At 44.6% G+C, this 24,151-nt stretch overlaps 1 protein-coding gene across 1 annotated transcript in view; it reads left to right on the forward strand.

Moving 5' to 3' along the window:
- The window catches only part of NXF1 (nuclear RNA export factor 1), a 1,877,750-nt gene that overhangs the window by 20,529 nt on the left and 1,833,070 nt on the right, over nt 1–24,151 (forward strand). The window contains exon 2 of the mRNA XM_044075370.1: nt 11,739–11,822. Coding sequence (XP_043931305.1) covers nt 11,739–11,822 — 84 coding nt within the window. The remainder of the gene's footprint in view (nt 1–11,738; nt 11,823–24,151) is intronic.

The raw sequence follows: 24,151 nt of genomic DNA on the forward strand, positions 1-24,151 counted from the left end.
TTCTGACTACATTTAGCTCAGAGCCGGAAACCATGGATCCGCATGTAGTTGAACTGTTGGCGCCGATCATCATCTCTTCGGTTCCGACGTCTGCTCCGATTACCTCTATTGTACCTTCTATTGAGGGATCTGGGCGCTGAGGCTCTCATCAGCTCCGAAGGGAGGGTGGCATCGGACCCCTGTCTGACCCCGTTCTCCCCTCCGGAGCTTCGGCGCAGGTGAGCTAGTCTCCAACATCGGCTTCAGAGCAGTTGATGCGGAGAAGGACTCCTGTTTCTTCGGAGCCGGAGCTTTCTCTGCCTAGAGGTTGGGAATTCTTTTGAGGTCATGCAGAGTGTGCTGTCCCCAGAAACAGCTCTACTGCCAGCTCTATCGGCTCCTCCACTTGTCTGTTCCAACCTCTACTCCTCCTCCAAACCCCAAGAGTAGGGAACCTATGCCCCAGGACACCCTATTGGGTGATCCCTCTTCTTCCGAAGCCTCCCCTGATCACTCGGAAGAGCTTCCCCCAGAAGAAGTGCAAGAGGAAGCACATAGACTCCCCTGAGTCTGTCACTTCAGATACAGACATGGATGAATCGGAAGGGTCCCCAAGGTCCCCCTCTGAAAATGTTTCCTTTTCGTACATCCTTGAAATGCTTAGACAGAGGAGGGACTGGACTTGCCTAGCCCCTACTGAGGATGAGTCTGTATACCTGGACGCATTCGGTTCCCGACCTTTCACCTCCTGGGTATCTTCTTTCGATCCACTCGTGTGTAGTGACTCAAAAGGCTTGGTCAGCTCCAGATTCTATAGAACCTACTCCAAGGATACCAAACAAATTTATTACAGCCCCCCAGGACAAACTATTCCTCTCCAAAGGTGTGCCCGTTGATGCCATGGTGGTAGCAGCAGCCACCAAGAAAGAGTTAGCAGAAACCTCTTCATCTGTTCATCCTCAAGTGTCTCTGACAATGGATAGATATGGAAAGCGAATGTTTGCTTCAGCGACCTTTTCAATGAGGTCACTGAACTATCTATGCCATTTTACACATCTTCAAAGGGATCTCCTGAAAGAGCTTGGAGATGCCCTTCAAGATCCTACAGCTGAGGGAGCACCAGCCAAAGTAGCTTCTCGGCTTGCGACTCAATTACATAGTCAACTCCTCCATGAGGCTGATTTCCTATGCAGCCGATGGAGTGAGCAGAGCCGCAGGGACAGGTGCGGCTCTCGGGAGACCTGCTTGGATGCGGCTGTGTCTTTTTACGGAACCCTTTTGAGCGTCCTTCACCAATACTCCCTTTGGCTCCTTTCTCTTTGGGCCTCAGGTGAAAGACACGTTGACCAGGTGTGAGCAGGAAGGCAAGACTGTCTGCCATGGGAATCCGTTCTTCCACCCATTCCAGACCTTATCCCAAGGGTTGGAAGAGCGGAAAGATGTGGTTCCAAAGATCCTAGGGATCCTTGCCTGACACACATGGTGTTTTTTTTCCCCCAGGGTCAGAGGGGAAATGACCACAACAGACGCCTCCCTCATGGCAGAGGGGGACCACAAAACCAGGGTTCAGAGAAACCTTCTCTGCCAAGCCCTTCCAGCATCCCTGAAGGGTTGCCCGACTGCTCACCTCTGGAGTCAGTCGGAGGAATGCTTTCGCTGTATCCAAAAGCCTGGCAAAATGTAACAAGAGACAGATGGGTACTATCCATTATATCCGGAGGTTACAAAATTCCCTTCCATCAATCCCCCATAGATTCAAAAAAGCCCATCCCAGATGTCCCACCCAATCTAAGGGATCAGGCAGTCACAGAAGTTTCAAGACTGCTAGAAAAAGAGCCATTCAAGAAGTCCCCGCAGACTAACTAGGATCCGGAGCTTACTCAAGATTCTTTTTAGTACCAAAGAAGTCAGGGGACTGGAGACCAATACTGGATCTCAGCAGACTGAACAAATCTGTACAAAAAGAAAAGTTCCGGATGGTGACACTGCAGTCCATTTTCCCTTTTCTGGGTCAGGACAATTGGATGTGCTGGATAGATCTTCAGGGCACGTACTACCATATCAAGATACTCTCCAGGAGATTTCTTCGCTTCTGGGTAGGGGCCAGTCATTACCAGTTCAAAGCTCTGCCCTTTGGTCTGACCTCAGCCCCCAGGGTGTTCACCAAGTGTATGGCAGTAGGTCATGGCTCACCTGAGGCGTCAAGGATTCCAGGTGTTTCCCTATGTAGATGACTGGCTTCTCACTGCTACCACCAGGCATCAACTCTTAGAGGCACGGGATTATACAATCACATCATGCACTCAACTAGGCATTACAGGAAATTTAGAAAAATCTGCCTTGTTGCCCTGTCAGTCGATCACATACATAGGAGCAGAATTAAACACAAAAGAAATGTTTGCAAGATTACCACAGGAAAGTGTTTCCACTATTCATCAAGTGTTGAATCCTTTTGCTCTGCATTAGAATTAAGTTGGATATGTCCTCTAAGCTCTAGGCTCCATGGCAGCTGCCATTCTTTTTGTCCCATTAGCGCGTTTCCACATGAGAATCCTTCAGTGGCTTCTGTTCATGCGGTGGTCTTTACAGGAACTACCCATGTCTCACATGATCCTGATCACAGAAACATGCAAAAGGCACCTTTCTTGGTGGATGGTCTCCCCACTAGTAATTCATGGCAGACCTTCATACAACCCCCTCCGGTAGCCACAGTGAACACAGACGCCTCCCTGATAGGGTGGGGGGGGCATTATCTAGACAGGACAGTCCAAGGCACTTGGCAACCTCACGAGTACCATCTGCATATCGGTGTCCTAGATATGAGAGTGTTGCTTCTAGCGTTACAAGCCCTTCAAGACTCTTTCGTCCGGGATCATTGCAATCCAAACGGGCAACATGTCAGTGGTGTGGTGCATCAACAAACAGGGCGGGACCAGTTTTTTCCCCTTGTGTCGAGAAGCATTCAGACTGTGGCAATGGGCGATTTCCTCCCAATGTTTTCTGATAGCAATGCACATCCCTGGGAAATCCAACGTCATAGCGGACAGGCTCAGCAGAGCTAATCTCATGCCTCACGAGGGGTCTCTGAATCAGGAAGTTGCGGATCTTATCTTCCGCAAATGAAGGCAGCCTTGCTGCGACCTATTTGCCACTCCTCTCAACAACAAATGCAGCAGCTACTTCTCCCTACTTCCTCTTCCAGGTCAGTATACCCAGAGATGCTCTAGTCTACGATTGGCCTCAGGGACTCCTTTACGCTTTTTCCCCTTTTCCCAAGACTCATACAGAAAGCAAAATCGTTTGGTTGCACAATGATCCTCATTGCCCCATGTTGGCCTCTACAGATATGGTTTCCCATTCCTGCACCTCCACCTTCTGCATCATCCATGGATTCTGGACCCAGTTCCAGATCTTCTGTTTCATCAATCAGGAGGGTTGCACCAATCCCCTCACTCTCCAGCTCACAACTTGGTTACTCCACTTCCAGCCTTAGCCAGGCTTTCCAATGTCTCCCCAGCAGTCTGTGATATTATTGATGTTCTTCGTCTCACATTGCTGCAGTCATAACCTGTGGGTAGTCCGCTGTCCTCGGTCGGCCCAAATACCAAAGTGTCAGGCTGGCGTCGGGTCATGGTCGCTCAGATCTGACGTCAGTACGCAGTGGTACTAAAGCGCATGACCGACGCCATATCCTCAGTCTTTCTTGCCGCATGGTCCGAAGCAGAAGCAGCGTTTGCAAGTGCCGTTCGGCGTCCTGAAATTTTCGTATTCTGAGTTTCAGACCGAAGACCAAGTTGGGCTAAGTACTCCGTTGGGGAATATTTTTGTCTTTTCTTGCCTCAGTTAAATCCGGATGTCAGAAAAAGTTAATAATTGTATTTCTTGTGGGAAACAGATACCTCATAGGGACTACCACTCTCTCTGTATTCCTTGCTTGGGGCCTGAACACGACGTAGTCGGGTGTCGCTTTTGCGCTAGATTTAATAAGCGCACCATTAAACGCAGGTTAGATTGTGCTAGACTTGTTTTCGGTAAGCGGTGTAACTACAACATGCCGTCGGATCCTCCGACGCCCGCTACCGCTAAGAAACGAAAAGATAAATCGTTAAAGTCTAAGCAGGATGAGTCGTCCGTTGCGGACGCCGGTTCTATGGAAACTACGGTTGAATCTGTGGATCCAGCCGAGGTTTCAGCTGAATCACAGGGGGAGCCTTTAATCTTACAGGAATTGGCCTCTCAGGAGTTAGGTCAGGGCGAGGGGGCCTCTCAAGTTTCTGTAGTTCCTTCTTTACATAAGGTTGTTAGGCCTTCTACTTCTGTCATTAAAGCCCCTTCTAAAGCTAGACCTGGTCTTTCTGGCACAGGCGTCAGCCCTAGTTCTTCAGGCTCTGTTCCTAAAAAACATATGCTGAAAATGGCGGAGGATTTGATTACTTTAATCAGGGGTTCTATGCCCCCTCCAGATAAGAGGCCTAGGGTGGAGACAGAGGTGGAGGGATTGGAGCATTCCTCAGATTACTCTGAGTCTTCAGCTGAGGCCATTCAGGATTTTCCTCCCTATTCTGATTCGGATGCAGAGGATTCCAGTCCTCCTGCTTCTCCTCCAGAGGATTTTTCCTTTTCTGAAACCCTGCACTCCATGAGGGAGCATTTTAAGTGGGAAGGTCAGGATTTTTCTGATTCTCGTAAGAGGCTTAGGGAATTTTTGTTTTTACCACAACATAGGCCCTTGGCTGTTCCCCCTGTTTTGGATGTTGTTCAGGATGTTTTTTCTGAAGCTTCCCTTAATCCTGATTCTTTACCCCCTGCCCCTGTCAAGCCAGACAGGTATTACGGAGTTCCAGAGGCTCATAAATATTTGTATAAGAGTCCTAGAGCTGACCCGGAAACTATTAGTCAGGGACCTAAGGGTGTCAGGGCTTCTGTAGTTAAGAATCCAGTTCCTCTGGATAAAGATTCTAGAGCATTGGATAGGTGGGGTAAAAAAGTGTATACCTCCTCCACGCTGGCTATGAGGGCTTTAAATTGCCAGTTTCATATGCTGAAGTACCAGAATTTTCTGTTAAGTCAGTTGAAATCTAAGGTAGATGCTTTAGCTCAGGGTATAGAGTGTAAGGAATTGCAAGACTTAGTTCATGCCTCTGATCAGGTAGGTAAGCATTCCTTGCAGTGTGGCTTTGATGCTCTTCAGGCTTCTTCCAGGGTGGCTGCCACTGGTTCAGTTATTCGTAGGCACGCCTGGCTTAAAGATCAGAATTTGTCAGAGCATGTTAAAGCTCGAATTTTGGATGCTCCCCTTCAATCTGAAGTTCTTTTTGGTTCCCCTCTGGAGTCAGTTTTGAAGAAAATGGAAGACAAAGCTAAGTCCATGCAGACGGTTAAGGAATTTTTACAAGTGCAGCCCCCTAAGTTTAGCAGAAATTGGCCTGCAAAAGGATGGGCTTATCCTTCTGATTTTCAGTCTAAGGGCAGATCTAGACGTGGTAGGGGCAGAGCTCATGCTCAGGGTTCTTTCAGACCTAGGACGTGGAGTTCTCCTGCACAGTCTTCTGGTGAGGGCAGGGGTCAGCCTTTTCGTAAACAGACCCAATGACCTGTATCTCCAGATGCCAGATTCCTCCTGTCTGGCAGCTCCTCTGGGAGGAAAGTTGGCACTTTTCAAGCGAAATTGGCTTTTTGTCACCCAGGACAAATGGGTGTTGGACATTATAAATCGAGGCTACAAGTTTTATTTCCACACCTTGCCTCCTTTCAAAGGCATGCCGGACGTACCTCCTCAGCAAAGGCTGGAGGCTCACAAGCAGATTTCTTTACTTTTACAAATGGGGGCTATCCAGGTGGTGCCTCCGTCAGAAGTAGGCCTAGGATTTTATTCTCGCCTGTTTCTTGTGCCAAAGAAAGGAAACACTTGGAGGCCAATTCTGGATTTGTCCATTCTCAATACATACCTAGACATTCCAGAGTTCAAGATGTTAACTTTGCAGCAACTTCTGCCTCTGCTAGGCAAAGATCACTGGATGGTAACTCTGGATCTCAAAGAGGCTTATCTTCACATTCCTATCAGGCCCAGCTGCAGGAGGTTCCTGCGTTTTTGGGCGGGTGCTTTTCATTATCAGTTCTCTGCATTGCCCTTTGGCTTATCTACTGCGCCCAGGGTGTTCACAAAGGTCCTGGCTCCTGTGATAGTCTTCTTAAGACTAAGAGGAATACAAATTTATCCTTATCTGGACGATTGCCTGATTCTTGCTCAAGACAAAGTCAAGTTACTTCAGCATCTACAGTATGTAATGGCAGTTTTAAGGTGCCTAGGGTATTCTGTGAACGAAACAAAGTCCAGTCTAGTACCCTCTCAGGACATGTGCTTTCTGGGTGTGAGACTGAATACAGCCTCTCAGATGGCTTTTTTGACCCCGGACAAACAAAGAAATCTTCCCCTATACTTCCAGCAATTGTCCCTACTGTCCAGGCTGACTGCAAGGACAGTTCTTCAAGCCTTGGGGTTCATGGCATCTTGTATTCTGGTACTTCCCAATGCCAAACTGCATATGAGGAAGCTACAATGGTATCTCAAAAGTGTATGGACTCAACACTGCCACGATTTGGACACTGCCATTCAGATAATACCTTGCATCCAAAAGGAATTTTTGTGGTGGGCTCAGGAATGTCACCTAAACAAGGGACTCTGTGACCCGACCAGAGGCGAGTCAGATCTTAACGACGGATGCCTCAGACATGGCTTGGGGAGCACACTTCAATGGGAAATGGATTCAAGACACGTGGCCTCCCAGACTACAGCATTTGCATATCAACATGAAGGAGATGTTAGCAGTCCAATTTGCACTGATGGCTTTCAAGGATCTACTTCAACCGGGACAGGTGTTGATTCAAACAGACAACACAACAGTCATGTGGTACATCAACAAGCAGGGGGGAATCCATTCGTACCCTCTTTGCAGACAAGCTATGATTTTGTGGGAGACTGCTCTGAGTTTGCATGTCACTCTTCAAGCAAGGTTTCTGCCAGGAGCACAGAACTCCTTAGCAGATGTTTTGAGCAGACAGATGGTGGATCCCCACGAGTGGAAATTGGATCCTCATGTATTTCAACAGTTGACAGTGGCTTGGGGAACTCAAGACATAGATCTGTTCGCTTCTCCACTAAATTTCCAACTGCCAAAATTTTGCACAAAGATGTTATACCCAAAAGCTTGGAAAGTGGATGCTCTATCTTTCAGTTGGAACAACCTTCACGTCTATGCTTTTCCTCCTCTGCCTCTCCTTCCCAAGGTGCTCTTGAAGGTCAGACAGGACAAGCCTTGCATGATTTTAATAGCTCCAGATTGGCCACGTCAGCACTGGTATCCTCTCCTGAGGAGTTTAGTACAGGAGCCTCCTTGGCCTTTGCCACCAATTCCACACCTTTTGTCCCAGGCAAGCAATCATTTCCTCAATGTCAAGATACAGTCCATGCATCTGACAGCCTGGCATATTCTGTTTTAGACCCTGGGGGGTCGCAGCTTCCTCAAGTTTTGAATGTCATATTGGAAGCCAGGCGACCTAGTACTAGGAAAGTTTATGCTGATAAATGGAGGAGATTTTTCCTTTGGAGCACAGCAAAGAGCTTTGATGTTTCGGTGCCTAATTTGAGCGTTACACTACAGTACCTTACAGAATTATTAGACAAGGGTTTGTCTTTCTCCTCCGTGAAAGTTCATGCTGCAGCCATTTCTGCTCACTGATTGTGACCCACCATTATTTTCTCACCCTTTGTTTAAGCAATTTCTTAGAGGGGCAAAGAACATAAGACCCCCACGTAGAGCTCCTACTCCTTCCTGGGATCTCAATTTTGTGTTGGAAAAGCTTACTTTACCTCCTTTTGAACCTGCAGCTACATCTGAGTTGAAGTTTTTGTCTTGGAAGACTGCTTTTTTGTTGGCCATTACTTCTGCTAGGAGGGTATCTGAATTACAGGCTCTAATGGCAGTTGAACCCTTCCTGATATTCCATAAGGATAGGGTATCCTGCGTACTAACCCTACTTTTATGCCTAAAGTTGTTTCTAATGTGGCCTTAAACCAATCTATTAATTTGCCTACTTTTTATGCTGATCCCCAAAATAAAGGGGAAAAAATTTTGCATTCTTTGGATATTCACAGGCAGTTACGCTATTATTTGAGCAGAACTAAAGGGTTCAGGCAGACTCAACAGTTATTCATTTTTTTTGCTTTGGGTTCACAAGGAAAAGCTGTTTCAAAGCAAACTATTTCTAAGTGGATTGGCCATTGTATTGCTTTTTGTTATTCTCATCATGGAAAAGATGTTCCGGCTGGGATCAGACCTCATTCCACTAGGGCTACTGCCACTTCTACTGCCTTTTTAAGGGGAGTAGCTACTAAGGATATTTTGGAGGCAGCTACTTGGAGTTCAGTGCACACTTTTACTAAACGTTACCATCTCCCTCTTTATTCTAAGTCTAGGGCTGGGTTTGCCACTGCAGTTTTACAGGGCATGTTAGCAGCTCCTAATGCTTTTTAATTTTGCCAACCTCCCTTACCTTTGCTTTGGGATTCTACCCACAGGTTATGACTGCAGCAATGTGAGACTAAGAACATAGTACAGTTTTGTACCTACCATAAATGTAGATGTTCGAGGATCCACATTGCTGCAGTCCAATTTTCCCTCCCTCCTTCCCCTCTGTAGTTTGGGGTTGCTGTGTTGCTTTTGGGGTAATTATTTTTTTTACATTGGTGTTTGGGTATTTTCTATTTTTGGCTATGGCCTTTTCTTTTTAGGCCTTCTGACATCTGGGGCAAGAAAGACTGAGGATATGGCGTCGGTCATGCGCTTTAGTACCACTGCGTACTGATGTCAGATCTGAGCGACCATGACCCGACGCCAGCCTAACACTTTGGTATTCGGGCGGACCGAGGACAGCGGACTACCCACAGGTTATGACTGCAGCAATGTGGATCCTCGAACATCTACATTTATGGTAGGTACAAAACTGTACTTTTCCTCACAAGTCTACTACCAGGAAAACGTATGCTAGTAAATGGAAACAGTTTTCTTACTGGGCAGAATCTAGAAATTCGGATCCTTTCTCGGCCCCAGTCCATGAAATTCTTGAATTTCTAGCACAACTTTCACTCTGGTGTGGCTTCCGCTACCATTAGAGTACAACTAGCTGCAATTAATAATTTTCATATCTATATGTTTAATTCTAGCATAAAGTCTCATAAGCTCTGCAAGGACTTTGAGAGGAACATCTCTTCTTAGACCCCCCAGTTAGAGATCCTCCTCCTCCTTGGGATCTCCGTTTAGTTTTAGCTTCCTTAATTTTGCCTCTTTGAACTGGCAGCATCATGTTCCTTGAAATTTCTTTCTTGGAAGGCACTTTTTGTGGTTGCTGTCACTTCAGCTAGACGTGTCTCAGAACTTCAAGCACTGTGTGTTCGTCGTCCTTCCCTGGTGTTTCACAAGGACAGAGTTTCTCTGAGGACCAATCCATCCTTTATTCCTAAAGTCTGCTCAGAGAACAATTTAAATCAATCCATAGATCTCCCAGTTTTCTTTCCTAATCACAGCAACAACGCAGAATACAAGCTCCATCAATTGGATGTGCTCAGACAATTATGTTTTTACCTCCATAGAACTAAAGAGCTAAGAAAGTCAGACCAGTTATTTCTTATGCTTTCAACAAACAAGGCTTTCCAGTTTCTAAGGTGACCTTATCCAGATGGTTATCTGATACTATTGCCTTTATTTATCAGTTAGAAATAAAGAGCTACCAGCTAAACCAAAAGGTCATTCCACTAGAGCATTAGCCACGTCTGTAGCCTTTCAGTCTAGGTTGCCCATAGACTTAATCTGTGCAGCTGCTACTTGGGCAAACCCTCACACTTTTATCTCTCATTACAAGGTGGATATGGTCTTCCGGAGCTGAGCTTCCTTTGGCTCTACTGTTCTGAAGTCTGTTCCAATGAGACACACGGGATTTTAGGTGCTAGGGACACTGTCCCAAACAGCAAGAACGAAGGCGAGATGGACAACTTAACATAAAGAAGTTGTGTACCTACCATAACGTTCCATGTTTGTTGTCTTCATCTCTCCTTCCTTCTTGCGTCTGTCCCCTCCTTCCCCCTTCCTAGAGGATTGAGAGGAGTTCCTTTTTGTTTTCACTGGCTGAGTATCTTTTATTACTTCACATGCCAGGTAATTTATGACTCTTTCCTTGTTTAGGTGTATTGGACAACCAGTTTTTAGGTAACTGGTTACTCTACTTATGTCTAGTGTGCGCTATCACAAACAAGATCTGGTTAGCTGACGCTGGGCATTCTGGGTTTAAGGGGTAGCCTCTAGCCAGTAAACAGCTCTCTAGCTATAGAAGATGGCCGAGTCGGAGCCGAGGATCGGCTCCCAATGCAAACAGCAAGAAGGAAGGCGAGATGAAGACAACTGACATGGGACGTTATGGTAGGTACATAACTTTTTCTTTTTCTGTAAACAACTTTGAGGTTCAGTGCTGGAGTGAGTGTGACAAACACGCATAGAGAATCGGCTTGCTGTGAATGCAAGAAGATACAGGGTGTACAGCAAGCCAGTTTTCTCAAATTCATATATGACAATCTGCATCTCCACACTGAAAAATAAGTTGAGAAAGGTAACTGACAAAGTTCAGGTACTTTTTCAACTTATTTTTTAACAGTGAAGCTAAAATGAGTCTGTTACAAGTGCTTATGGAAGGCACTCTGGTGTAACATTATACAATTCCTACCACCTCAGAGCTCTTTCTGATTTAAAGAGAGAGGGTGCCATGTGACTACTCCTGAGTTGGCATTAAATCATAAAACCAGTGCTTTCTGTCTCAAAGCCTTTTCCTCTTCTCTGGGTCATAGTCTGCTGTGGGTGTCTCTGCTTCATGTACAGAGCCATGGCAGACAGTTTCACATTTATTGCAAATCTGCAAGTCCAGTGATTGAATAAATACAAACTCATGACATTTGTATTTCCTATTACATAAATAGAACACATTGGAAAAGGTAGATATGTATCAGAGAGTACCAATTTGTTTTGTGTGTGGAAGACTGTTACAAAGTACTTCCTTTACTCTCATATGCAGTCTGGATGAATGGATGGGAAACTGCAAATTCACCCTTGGTTCAACAACCTTATCCTTTATGGATAGATGTTGCATGTAATTTTTTTGCCCAGCTCTGGATTATTCATACTGTAATTGCAATAGCTAAAAACTTAATGGGAATGCAAAGCTGGACTTTTAAAGATCCTTGTGGATCAGTAGCTTAAGTACCTACAGACCTCTCTGCTTAACTTCTAACTTCAACCAAGAAGTAGCCCTGGGAGAATTTTATTAACCCAGATCATATTTAGCTATCCTAAAAAAAATGATTAGGAGGCTTTTGAAGACTAGTCCCCTTGAGTGCAACTGCTGCACAAATCTTGGTGTTATCAAGTGAAATAGATTTCAGTTTTCAACTTCATTTTTCGTAAGAGATAATTTGCTAAATGCTAAGATGACAGACCTATTTGGCAAGACTGATCAGTGTAAGTTGCATTTAGTTGGCAAGCAAAGATGCAGTTTTGTGTAAGAAACTTATGACACTCTGGCAAATATACAGCATTTCGTGTGTTGACTGGTACAAATTTGTAACTCTGCTTGAAAATATTCATTGCAGTTTAATGCAGACCATCTTTTCCTCATCCTGTGTTAAGATCATAGATGCAATATTTTTGCTCTTCTAGGTTACTTATGGAAAGAAATATGATAGAGAATGGCTACTCGAGTCCATAAAGAAATGTTGTTCATTGCCATTCACACCAATTGAGGTATGTTGTATAATTCTTTTGTGCTGTCAACTTTATTCTCTGCAAAATATTTTTAGAACAGTCTATTTTTAATAAGTCTGTTTAGATGGTAGAGTGGTGAGCATGGTAATTTCTTATTTGGCGAACTGTTTGGTAAATGAGGTCTATGACTAGTATTAAGTCCTGGAGAATACCAGAGAATGTAGCGCTTGTGCGTGTCTGTACGCACAAAACTTCTTGTTTGTATCACAGGTTGATCTTTGTTTCAGACATCTGTAACTTTGTCACCTGCTTAAACAGGATCTTAACCAAATTCCTTTGAGGAGGACATCCGTTTTTATACTTAGTCTGTTGTTCAGGGTTTAGATGGTCTACATGCTTAGTTAAAGCCATGTTGACAGATGGAAAAGATATCTTTTTCAAGCAGTATTCTTTGAGCTGTTATGTTCTCCAGGTTTCTGAGCATTGAAGTAGGAAAACTGGTAGTGGGGTTATTGGAGGGAACAGTAACCGGTTTCCTTTCCGAGAGGCAGAATGATTGTATTTCCAGGAGCAGTGCATTTGGAGATAGGATATAAATGTATTTAAGCGACATGGAGATTGGTGCCTCCACTTGGGTTAAATAATGCTGAAGAATCGGAACTTAGAATTCCAGTAAAGCTGCATCAGCTTTATAGTAGTAGTTAACCTGAATGAGATGCCAAGAAACGTGAGCAGTAAAAGATGTTCATAGTACTGCTTACTGTTGCAGTACTGACACTTGGTATCCCTGCCAGCAGAAGCTGGATGGCTGGGGAGACTTCCAGAGCTATTTATCCTTCCTGTCGTACTTAGCTTGATGGATTCCTTCCAACTTAGACTATGTTCATCATATTGATCACTGCTGCAGTAACCTTAGCTATATTTGTATAGTCTCCCAAGGATATAACAGCCAGACAGCTTCCAAAGCTTCAGGTCACCTTCAAAGAGCCCAAACTGTTAAGCAGCCAAAGCTGAGCTGAGTACAAGACAAAGCTCTTCATAGCTTTACTGCTGTTGAAGAGTATGCTCCTCTGAGACTTACTTGGATTGACTGTTGGCTTGTGCTTTCATTTGCAGGCATGCAAGTTCCCTTGGGGGTGGGGGTGGGGGGTGGGGGGGGCTTAACTTTCCTGAAGATGAAAGTAATAACATTAAAATTTTAGTATTAAAAGTGTTTGAGAACTGTCTCAAGACTGTAATGTATTTTTAGAAGGAGCACACTTTTTTCTGTCAGTTTAATAGTGTGAAGTAATTGAAAATATTTTTTCTGCATATAAATTATTTTTTTGGGGGGGGTTGGCATAGTGTTTTAAAGTGTCTTTTTTTCTGGCAAAAAGTTTGTGGACTGCTAATGTTTACCGGCAATCTATGCTGCCCCCCCCCCCCCCCGTCCGGAAAGAGGCACCATTTTTGGCTTCACCATGGAGCAGACTCTTGGTCCTTCTTCCGGCCATACGAAAAAAATTAAGCAAACTGCCTTTGCCACCACAGCAGGCTAGCAGTTTGCCTCAACCACAGGTAGATAACTGTGTTGTGGTCATTTGTACCTTAGACTGTGCTCATCCTTTACCCCAGACCTCTCTGGTGTGGCACCTACAGTCACAATGAACCAAGGGTTAGCTGCATCCTCTGCAATTGTTGGGGTCCACTCAGTGGACAAGGGAGAGCACTACTGTCAGTCCTGGGAGTGGGATGTGCCCATCCCTAGGGAAGTAGCTGTTGCCACTAGTAACATGATTGGCCCCATTTTTCTTATCAAAAACAAACAGAAAACCAAGCATGTATCTTCTGAAATTTCTTTGGATAGGAGTAGTTTACTGGATCTGGCTAAGGGTTTAATTCAGGTTATTTCTGCTTGTAAAGTAGTTCCTGTTAAAAGGAGGGATCCCGACTTTCCTGAATAGTCAAGATTCTGAATCTGAACAGGAAGATGCAGGAACGAATACAGGTTAATTTCTTTCATATTTGACTCAGACTGAGGAGAGCTCAGTGTGCGATTCTGCCTGTGGGGGGGTTTCTGTTTCTCAGACATTTGCTAGAATTTGCCAGTGTTTTCAGTGGGAGAGCCTTGAGGTTTTTCAATCCCTTAGCAAATACTGAGTTGTTACAGAAGGATTTTCCAGAACCCACACCCATTCCTCCTGTTTGGTCTCCATTTTTCCTGATAGTGAGCCAGCTGCCCTTAAAAAGAGGCGATATGTAGTTTATATAAAGTTCCTCAGTGTCTTCAGTTTTATTCACTATTCCCAAGCCTGATCCAGCAGCTGTAGTTTTATTGGATCCCTCTGCAGCTGAGCACTTTGATTCCAGTCCTACTCTTTCTGATAAGGATGCAGGCTTCAAGGAATCATTTCATTACGTATAACTGATCACAAGTGTCATCTTACCTCCTAAAAGTTTTTTGCATGTGGTGGTGGTGATTAAATTAAGTTTACCTTTGTCCTCCACTCCTTTCTGAAAAGTAAGATTCAGGATTTTTAAAGGCTTTATTTGAAGATGGGCAAGCACAGTAGCCATGAAAATGGCTTTTCTGGTACGAGTACTATAGTCAAATAGCATAAGATTTTATAGCCACTAAACAGTGGGGGTGGGTCCATTGGAAAAGCCTTTGATGGGATGAAAGCCATGGCATTTAGTGGAGTTGGTTTTACTGTAGTTTAATGTTATGGATAAATGACCAGTTAGGTTTAAAGAACTGCCATTTTGTATCTAACATTCGTAGCAGGGGGACACTTTAAATATAGCCAAATGCTTTAACATTTAAAGAAAGGGTTACCAGTGTGTAAAAGCACTTTTTGCATGACGTGCTTCACATATCCATCTTTAATGAAGTACATACTAAATAATGTGATTTTTATCCGCGGTGGTGGTGCTGCGGTAGTGCTGTCGCCTTACAGTAAGACGCTATCCGGTTCGACTCTTAGCTAGAGCATCTTCTGCGTGGAGACATGCGTGAATGGGCGTACCTTCGTTGAAGGTTGTGCATTAGGGCTGGCAACTCTGCACGTAAAAATCAACTGCCAATTATTAGCGGACCGGAGTTCCACTGTGGCGACCCCTAACCGGGAAAAACCAAAAGACACAACAACAGACTAAATGTGATATTACTACTGTAAGAATGGTCACTGTAAAAATTTTTAATGGTTGAATCGTTGGGTAGAGTGAACCTTGCTTCCAGATTAGAGTGCCAGCTTTTTTAATACTTGTAATGACTTAAGAGTTACGTAATATGTTAGCTTTTAATTTGACATTGATGGTGAATGTTCATGCTAATTACCTACTTTCATAGGGCATATGGAGGTCTGATCTTCCTGATTCTAGTACAGTGGCTGTTAGAATGTTGGAGAAAATAGCAAGCATGTAAGAAGCTTGAAAAACATTCCAGGTAGTGGTAGATTAACTAAAGCAGACCCAAAATAGCCTAACAAATACAGCGTAAAAACTAGATTTAATAGTAGTTTTTGTGATTGTTTCCTTAAATTCAATACGCTTTTAAGGGAACATGTGGTGTTTAGTGCTGGCTTTGAAAGCATCAAGTCAGTTACCAAGCAAGTTCTTGTTTCCAAAAAAGCAGTGATGTGGTTCAAGCCACCATTTCTAGATCATGAAATGTAAAATGCGTGAAGTTTGGGAAATCGGGACATTGTTTGGCTAACAGTTTTTTTAACGTTTAATGTCAGAAATATGGTGCGTTATTTTAGGCAGTTGATCATTTTTCTACTTAGAAACTGTTATAAAGTGTATGTTGTGCCCTGTAAATGACCATTGCAGTATTGCAGTTACCTCTAGAAGTGGTGTAAAAGTTTTGTTAGTGTTTGGCAATTAAAGGAATTTTCAACACTTAGCACGTTGCAGTATCTTCACTCCAGTGGACCGCATTTAAGTCTGTCTGTCAGATTGTTTCTTCCCTTCCAGGTAGTCACAAATGCTTTCCCCCTACTTAAAGACAAACTTTGCTGTTGACCAAATGAGTCTTTCAGCTGTTTGTTATAGGTGATAGTCTAGATAGTGAGAATTGCGTTTTAGATGCTCTTCGTGTTTCACTGTTGCAGTCATCACATTTGGGTTATCTGCTTGCAGTAGCCCTCAGTTGGCTTGATTATCAAAGTCTTGGGTCCTGCGTCGGTTGCTGCCTCATCTTCATGACGTCAGGTAGTCCAGGGTATAAAGCATGCAGCCGACGCCATTACATAAGTCTTTCTTGCCATGCGGTGCCTGAAGCAGAAGCAGTTCGCAAGTGCCGGTCGGCGGACTCCTGAAATTTTCATTTTCAAGTTTCAGAACTGAAGTGTTAAACTAAAGCCAAGTACCCCATTGGGGAAACTTTTTCTCGCTCTAACCGATGTCAGTGAAAGTCAATAATTGTATTTCTTTTGGAAAGCAAATACCTCCTAAAGATTTTCAATCGTACTGTAGTCCTTGCCTAGGCCCTGACCACAACATACCTCGGTCTGTTTTGTGCCTTATTTAAACCACAAACTATTAGTTGTCGGTATATTTTCGCTTCTAAATATTTTGGTATTTGGTTCAATTATACTGATATGTCTTCGGTAAGCCACCTGACTACCGACATTCTGAAAAAACGCAAAGATAAAGACAGACAGGCCGCCTAGGTCCAAAGCTGCTAACGATGCTTCTAAGCTAGTCGCCAGTTCACTGGTACTCAGTGAGGCACTTTCGCAGCTCCTGATACCTGCTACTTCTGGTTTGCAGGCCTCTACTGAGACCCATTCGGAGTCTGGTATATGCTGCGAGATGCTTCAACGATGGAACCTGCGGATGTCTCTACCTTGGATTGGTCAGGAGCCGATGTGCAGGCACCGGCTTCTGAGGGTGCATTCAGGCCTACTGACTTGCATATTAAACTGATGCCATCTTCTTCAAGGCCTAAAACTCTAACCATGCTTGGGAAGCAGACTCCCTGACTGCGTGGTCAGGCCTCTGTCTAAAAAACAAGTAAGAATGGCTGAAGGCCTTATTACTTTAATCAGGGGAAGCCAACCCTCCCCCCTCTGAGACCTAGGACTGAATTTGCTTATGTTGCTTCTGACCAGGATTCTGAAATTTCTGTCTCCTCTGATGACCAGGATTTACACTTGGCCACCTATGAGGATTCTGATGCAGAGGACTCTTCCTTCTGCTTCTCCCACAGAGGATTTTTCTTTTGGTGAAACCTTGCATACTCTTAGTGAGCATTTTCACTGGGAAAACCAGGATTACTCTGATTCGAAGAGGCTTAGAGATTTCTTACTCCTGCCCCAACACATGCCTTTAGCTATCCCTCCTGTGCTGGACATTGTTGACTATGCCTTTTCGGAATCTAGTTTGGCTGCTGACTCTCTACCTCCTGCTCCCAGAAAACCTGATAGATATTACAGGGTTCCTGATTTCTGACAAGTTACTTTTTAAAAATCCTACTGCGATTCCTGAGACCATTTCACAGGGACCCAAGGGCATTAAGGCTACTACTGCCAAAAATCTCACCCCCTCTGACAGATTCCAGGGCCCTGGATAAATGGGGTAAGAAGGTATACACCTTTGCAACCTTGGCCATCAGGGCCTTAAATTTGCCAGTTTCATGTGTTAAATTATTAGCATATTATTGGATTGCTTAAACAGAAAATGATGTTTATTCCGGATTGTGCTGAAAATAAGGATTTACAGGAGTTAATGCATTCTGCTGAACAGGTTGGAAAACATACTTTGCAATGTGGTTTTGATTCACTAGAGGCATTTTGCAGGGCTGCTGTCACTGGGTCTGTACTTAGAAGACATGCTTGGCTTAAGAAGCAATCTTTGCCAGATCATGTTAAAACTAAATTGCTGGATGCTCCCTTAAATCAGGACCGCCTGTTTGGCAACATAGCAGAAGAAGTTCTTAAAAAGCTGGAGGAAAAAGCTAAATCTATGCAAACTGTTAAAGATTTCTTACAAGTGCAGCCTACAAGATTTAGTAGGCATTAGCCCTCAAAAAATGGTCCTTTTCTGCCTCTTCTAGGCCCTCTCAGTTCAAACCCAAAACCAGTAGAACCAGAGTTCAGTCCCAGGGTACGCACAGGACTAAGCAGTGGGGGGCTTCCACTTCCAAATCATTGAGTAGTAAGACTCCCCCTATGGTAAGCTGTCTCAATGACTTGACTTTAAAACTTCCAGGCACTTCTCATCTGACTGCTCCTTTAGGGAGAAAGATTGCTCTGCAAGCAAAAAAACTGGGAACTCATTACCCAGGACAAATGGGTTTTAAACACAGTTTCCCAAGGATACAAATTTCACTTCCACACGTTACCAACCCCAAACGGTTGGCTAGATCTACCCCCAAATCAGTGGGCAGAGGCTCAAAAGCAAGTACTCTGTCAAGATTAAAGACCATTCAGACTGTACGAGAAGAGGAAAAGGGACAAGGTTTATACTCGAGACTTTTCCTGGTACCCAGAAAAGACAACTAATGGCGTCCTATCCTAAACACCTTTTTGGGGATTCCAAAATTCAAGATGCTAACTCTTCACCAGTTGCTTCCCATGATAGGCAAAGATGCCTGGTTGGCAACACTGGATTTAAAGGAAGCCTACCTGCACATCCCAATCAGGGAATCCTGGAGAAGATGCCTACGCTTCAAAGCAGGCTACAAGCACTATTGGTTCTCTGCACTGCCCTTTGTGAATACCCTGGGTGCAGTAGATAAGTCCAAGTGCCTAGCTCCAGTCATTGCATTTTGCAGGCAACGAAATATTCAAATATACCCATACCTGGACGATTGTCTAATTCAGGCAGAAAGCCAGGACATACTTTTAAATCATCTGGCGTTTGTACAAAAGGTGCTAACTTGTCTGGGGTACACCATAAACGAAATCACAGCTGGTACCTTGTCAATAAATTATATTCCTGGGAGCAGGCTTGAACACAACTTCCCAGGTGGCTTTCCTCATGCCAGAGAAACAAATTCATTTGACATCTTACTTCAAACTAGTGGCCACAAAAACCCTGTTATCTGCAAGGGAAATACTGCAAGCCTTTGGGGTTCATGGCCTCGTGCATTCTTCTAATTCCATATGCAAGACTGCATATGAGGAAACTATAATGGTATCTAAAAAGCCTATGGTGTCAACATTTTCAGGATCTAGAAGCTATGATTCCTATCATACCTTGCCTACGGTTAGAATTCCTTTGGTGGGCAGAAGCCTGCCACCAAAAACAAGGGACTACCATTCACTCTACTCCCTACTGCCCAAATCTTAACAGACCCATCAGACTATGCATTGGCGGCTCACCTGGCAGGGAAGTGCATTCAGGGCAAATGCATCCCAAGTCAAATGCACCTGCATATCAGTCAAAAAGAAACGTTAGCTGTACAGAATACTCTGAAAGCCTTCAAGGATCACCTTCTTCTAGGGCAATTAATGGTAGACAGGCACCACTGTTATGTGGTACGTAAACAAGCAGGGGAGTACCCATTCTTACCGCCTCTGAAGACTAGCCATGGCTCTGTGGAACACCGTGTTGAGCTACCAGGTGCATATACAGGCTCAAATCCTGCCAGGATAACTAAATACACTGGCAGACTAAGCAGAAATGTCATGGACCCACACAAGTGGAAATGGGAACCAAAGACTTTCACCATGTTGATAAACAAATGGGGGAGCCCAGCTATAGACCTGTTTACCTCCCCCCAGAACTACCAATTGGACAAATTCTGCACAAGGACTCCCCACAAACAAGCTTAGAAAGTGGATGCTGTTTCCTTCAGCTGGACAAATCTATCAGTTTATGCCTTTCCTTCTCCGCCTCTCCTCTCCAAAGTACTACTAAAGATCAAACAGGACAAACCAAGGATGATACTGATTGCACCAGACTGGCCACACCAACACTGGTACTCCCTCTTGCGCAGTGTGTTACGGTTACATCCATGCCACCTGCCTCAGACTCCTTCCCTGCTGTATCAGCAGGAGAACTAGATCCTGCACCCTCAGCTTCCAACATTGAACCTTGCAGCCTGGCTAATTACTTAAACTCTCCCTTACCATCCCTCAGCAGACCTGTGATGGATGTCATCGTAGAGGCAAGGAGGCCTAGTACTAGAAAATCTTATGCTGAAAAAATGGAAAAGATTCTGTGCCTGGAACCAGTCTCAAGGGATGAGCATAGCAGCGTCAAATTTACCTCAGATTTTACAATACTTAACTGAGATGCTTCACAAGGGCCTGTCTTTTTTCCTCCATTAAACTCCACTCCTCAGACATTTCAGCTCATAACACAGAACCTCTCCACTTCTTTCATCCACTGCTGAAGCAGTACCTAACAGGGGCCAAAAATTTGCGACCACCCAGGAGAGCTCCAATCCCAGCCTGGGACCTTAACTTTGTACTGGAGAAACTCTCTACCTCCTTTTGAGCCAGCTGCTACTGCAGACTTAAAATTTCTTTCTTGGAAAACAGCTTTCCTTTTAGCAATCACTTCAGCTAAAAGGGTATCTGAATTTCAGGCCTTATGACAGTGGAGCCTTTCTTCATCTTTCATGTAGACAGGGTGTCACTCAGAACCAATCCATCCTTCATGCCCAAGATGGTATCCAGTGTGGCTCTTAATCAGTCCATTCATTTGCCAACCTTTCCCAATCCACAGAGCTAAGTGGAACGGATTCTGCATTCCTTGGATGTGCACCGACAACTTCGATTCTACTTGGACAGGACTAAACCTCAAAGAAAATCTGAACAATTGCTGGTAGCATTTGCTGCAGGGGCAGAGGGGAAGGCTATTTCAAAACAATTTCTAAATGGATAAGCCTATGCATTCATTTCTGTTATAAGCACCATGGAAAACCTATCCCCCAGGGGATCAGACCTCATTCCACCAGGCTGCGTCTACTTCTACAGCCTTTCTCAGAGGCGTGCCTACTAGGGGCATCCTAGAAGCTGCTTCCTGGAGTTCTGTACATACTTTCACCAAGCGTTGTCATTTGCCAATTTTCTCTACATCCAGAGCTAGCTTTGCCACTGCAGTCTTGCAGGGCCTTATAGCTGGCCTTAATGCTATCTAAACTACTTCTGCCAACCATAGCTTTGGGAATATACCCAAATGTAATGACTGCAACAGTGAAACACGAAGAACATAGTACAGTTGTGTACACTTACTATAAATGTAGATGTTTGTGTGTGTTCACTGTTGCAGTCCTGGTCACCCTCTTTCCTTCCCCCTAATTTCTCTTGGCTATACCTCTACTTTCCTTTACTATGCTTAAAAGCCTTTTTGGTTTATTTGCTTTTTTGTTGGAGGTATACCTTTGTGTTTTTGTTTAATTGCTCCCCATTAGGGTGGCACCTGACATCTGGGGAATGAAAAACTGATGTAATGGCATCGGCTGCATGTTTTTTACCCCTGACTACCTGACATGGAAGAAGGGACAGCAACCGATGCAGGATCCAAGACTTTGTTAATCAGGCTGACTGAGGGCAACCTGCAAGCAGATTACCCAAATGGTAATGACTGCAACAGTGAATACTCTCGTACATTTACATTTATGACAAGTGTACACAACTGTACTTTTTCTGCACTTCCCTTTGGCTTATCTACTGCATCCAGGGTTTTCACAAAGTGTCTAGCTCTAGTCATTGCATTTTGCAGGCAAAGAAATATTCCAATATACCCATACCTGGACGATTGTTTAATTCAGGCACAAAGACAGGACATGCTACTAAAACATCTGGCATTTGTAAAGAAACTTCACTAGGGTACACCATAAACAAAAAAATCTGATCTAGTACCCTGCCAACAAATTGTATTCCTGGGAGCAAGCACAACTTCCCAGATGGCTTACCTCACGCCAGAGAAACAAGTTTATTTGACAGCCTACTTCAAACTACTGGCCACAAAGACCCAGCTGTCTGCAAGGAAAATCCTCAAGCCCTGGGGTTCATGGCCTCTTGCATTCTACTAATTCCATATGCAAGGCTACATATGAGGAAACTTCAATGGTATCTAAAAAGCCTATGGTGTCAACATTCTCAGGACCTGGAATCCATGATTCCCATCATTCCTTGCATAAAGACAGAGTTCCTTTGGTGGGTAGAGGCCTGCTACCACAAGGGTCTCCCATTTACTGTACCCCCATTATGCCCAAACCCTAACAGATGCATCAGACTATGCATGGGGGTTTCACTTGGCAGGGCATTGCATTCAGGGCAAATGGAACCAGAGTCAGATGCACCTGCACATCAGTCAGTGTTAGCTGTACAGAATTCTCGGGCAGCCTTCAAGGGCCACATTCTTCCAGGACAATTATTGGTAAAGACAGACAACACCACTGTTAATCTGGTACATAAGCATGGGGGAACCCACTCGTACACTTTGCAGACTAGCCATGGCTCTGTGGAACACAGCCTTGAGCTACCAAGTGCACCTAGAAGCTCATTTCCTACCAGGCAAGCTAAATTCACTGGCAGATGACATAAGCAGAAATCTCATGGATCTATACGAGTGGAAACTGGAACCAAAGATATTCAACCTCTTGAGAAACAAATGGGGGAATCCAGAGATGGACCTGTTTGCATCCCCCAGAACTGCCAATTGGAGAAATTCTGCACAAGGACTTACCACAGTCAAGCTTGGAAAGTGGATGCCCTGCCCCTTCACCTGGGAAAGCCTCTGTTTATACCTTTCCCCCTCTTCCGCTCCTCTCGAAAGTTCTGTTAAAGATCAAACAGGACAAACCAAGGACAATACTAATTATACCAGAATGGCCATGCCAACACTGGTACCCCCTCTTGCACAGTATGTCACAGCTGGAACCATGGCATCTGCCTCAGACCCTTTCCCTGCTGTCCCAGCAGGAGGGCTAGATTCTGCACCCTCAACTTCAGACCCTGAACCTTGCAGCCTGGCTAATTCCTTGAGCTCTCCAATAACATCCCTCAGAGTAAGCAGGTGCTAGATGTCATTCTGGAGGCAAGGAGGCATAGTACTAGAAAATCCTATGCTGAAAAGTGGAAAAGATGCTGTTCCTGGAGCCAGACTCAAGGAATGGGCACAACGGTGCCCAGCTTACCGCATATTCTTCTGTACTTAACAGATATGCTCCACAAGGGCCTTTCCTTCTCGTCAATTAAAATTCATGTCTCTGCCATTTCAGCTCATTATAATACTGAACCACCCCTCTTCTCTCACCCCCGCTAAAGCAATCCCTCAGAGGGGCCAAAAATTTAAGACCTCCCAGGAGAGCCCCCACTCCAGCCTGGGACCTTAACTTTGTATTGGAAAAGCTCACTCTATCTCCTTTTGAGCCAGCTGCAACTGCAGAGTTGAAATTCCTTACTTAGAAAGCAGCCTTCCTTCTAGCCATCACTTCAGCAAGACGTGTCTGAATTACAGGCCCTCCTGGCAGTGGAGCCATTCATCATCTTCTATGCATACAGGGTGTCCCACAGGGCCAGTCCTTCCTTTATGCCCAAGGTGGTGTCTAGTGTGGCCCTTAATCAGTCCATTCATTTGCCTACTTTGTTCCCATATCCACAAAACAAGGGAGAGTGAATACTGCACTCTTTGGACGTGTACAGGCAACTTAGATTTTATTTGGACAAAACTAAGCCCCTCAGAAAATCTGAACAGCTGCTAGAGGGCTTTTTTGCAGGGGCAGAGGTGAGGGCCATTTCAAAGCAAACAATTTCTAAGTGGATAGCCCATTGCATTCATTTCTGCTATAAGCACCATGGAAAACCTACCCCACAGGGGATAAGACCCCATTCCACCAGGGCTGCATCTACCTCTACAGCCTTTCTTAGAGGTGTCTTTACCAGGGACTTCCTAGAAATTGCTACCTGGAGCTCTGTACATACCTTCACCAAGCATTACCACATGCCTATTTTTCCTAAATCCAGAGCTGGTTTTGCCACTGCAGTTTTGCATGGCTTAATAGCTGGTCCTAATGCTCTCTAACTTCCTCCTCCCTTCCTTAGCTTTGGGAATCAACCCAAATGTAATGACTGCAACAGTGAAACATGAAGAACATAGTACAGATGTTCCTGTTTTCACTGTTGACACTTGGGTTATCCTGCTGGCAGTCTACCCGCAGTCGGCCCGAATTCCAAAGTCCTGGTCCGGCGTCTGTTGCTGTCGCCTCTTCCCTGACGTCAGTGTGCCAGGGGTATATAAGATGCAGCAGACGCTGTTTTCTTCAGTCTTTCTTGCTGCACGGTGCCCGAAGCAAAAACAGTTCGCAAGTGCCGATCTGCCGACTCCTGAGATTTTTGAAATTGAATTTCTGATCCAAAGTCTTCAATAAAGCCAAGTACCTCGTTGAGGAAACTTTTTCTTGCTCCAGACCGATGTCAGTGAAAGTT

The sequence above is a fragment of the Protopterus annectens genome, chromosome 6.part1 (genome assembly GCF_019279795.1).
Source record: "Protopterus annectens isolate FY-2018-M chromosome 6.part1, PAN1.0, whole genome shotgun sequence".
Classification (NCBI taxonomy): Eukaryota; Metazoa; Chordata; order Ceratodontiformes; family Protopteridae; genus Protopterus; species Protopterus annectens.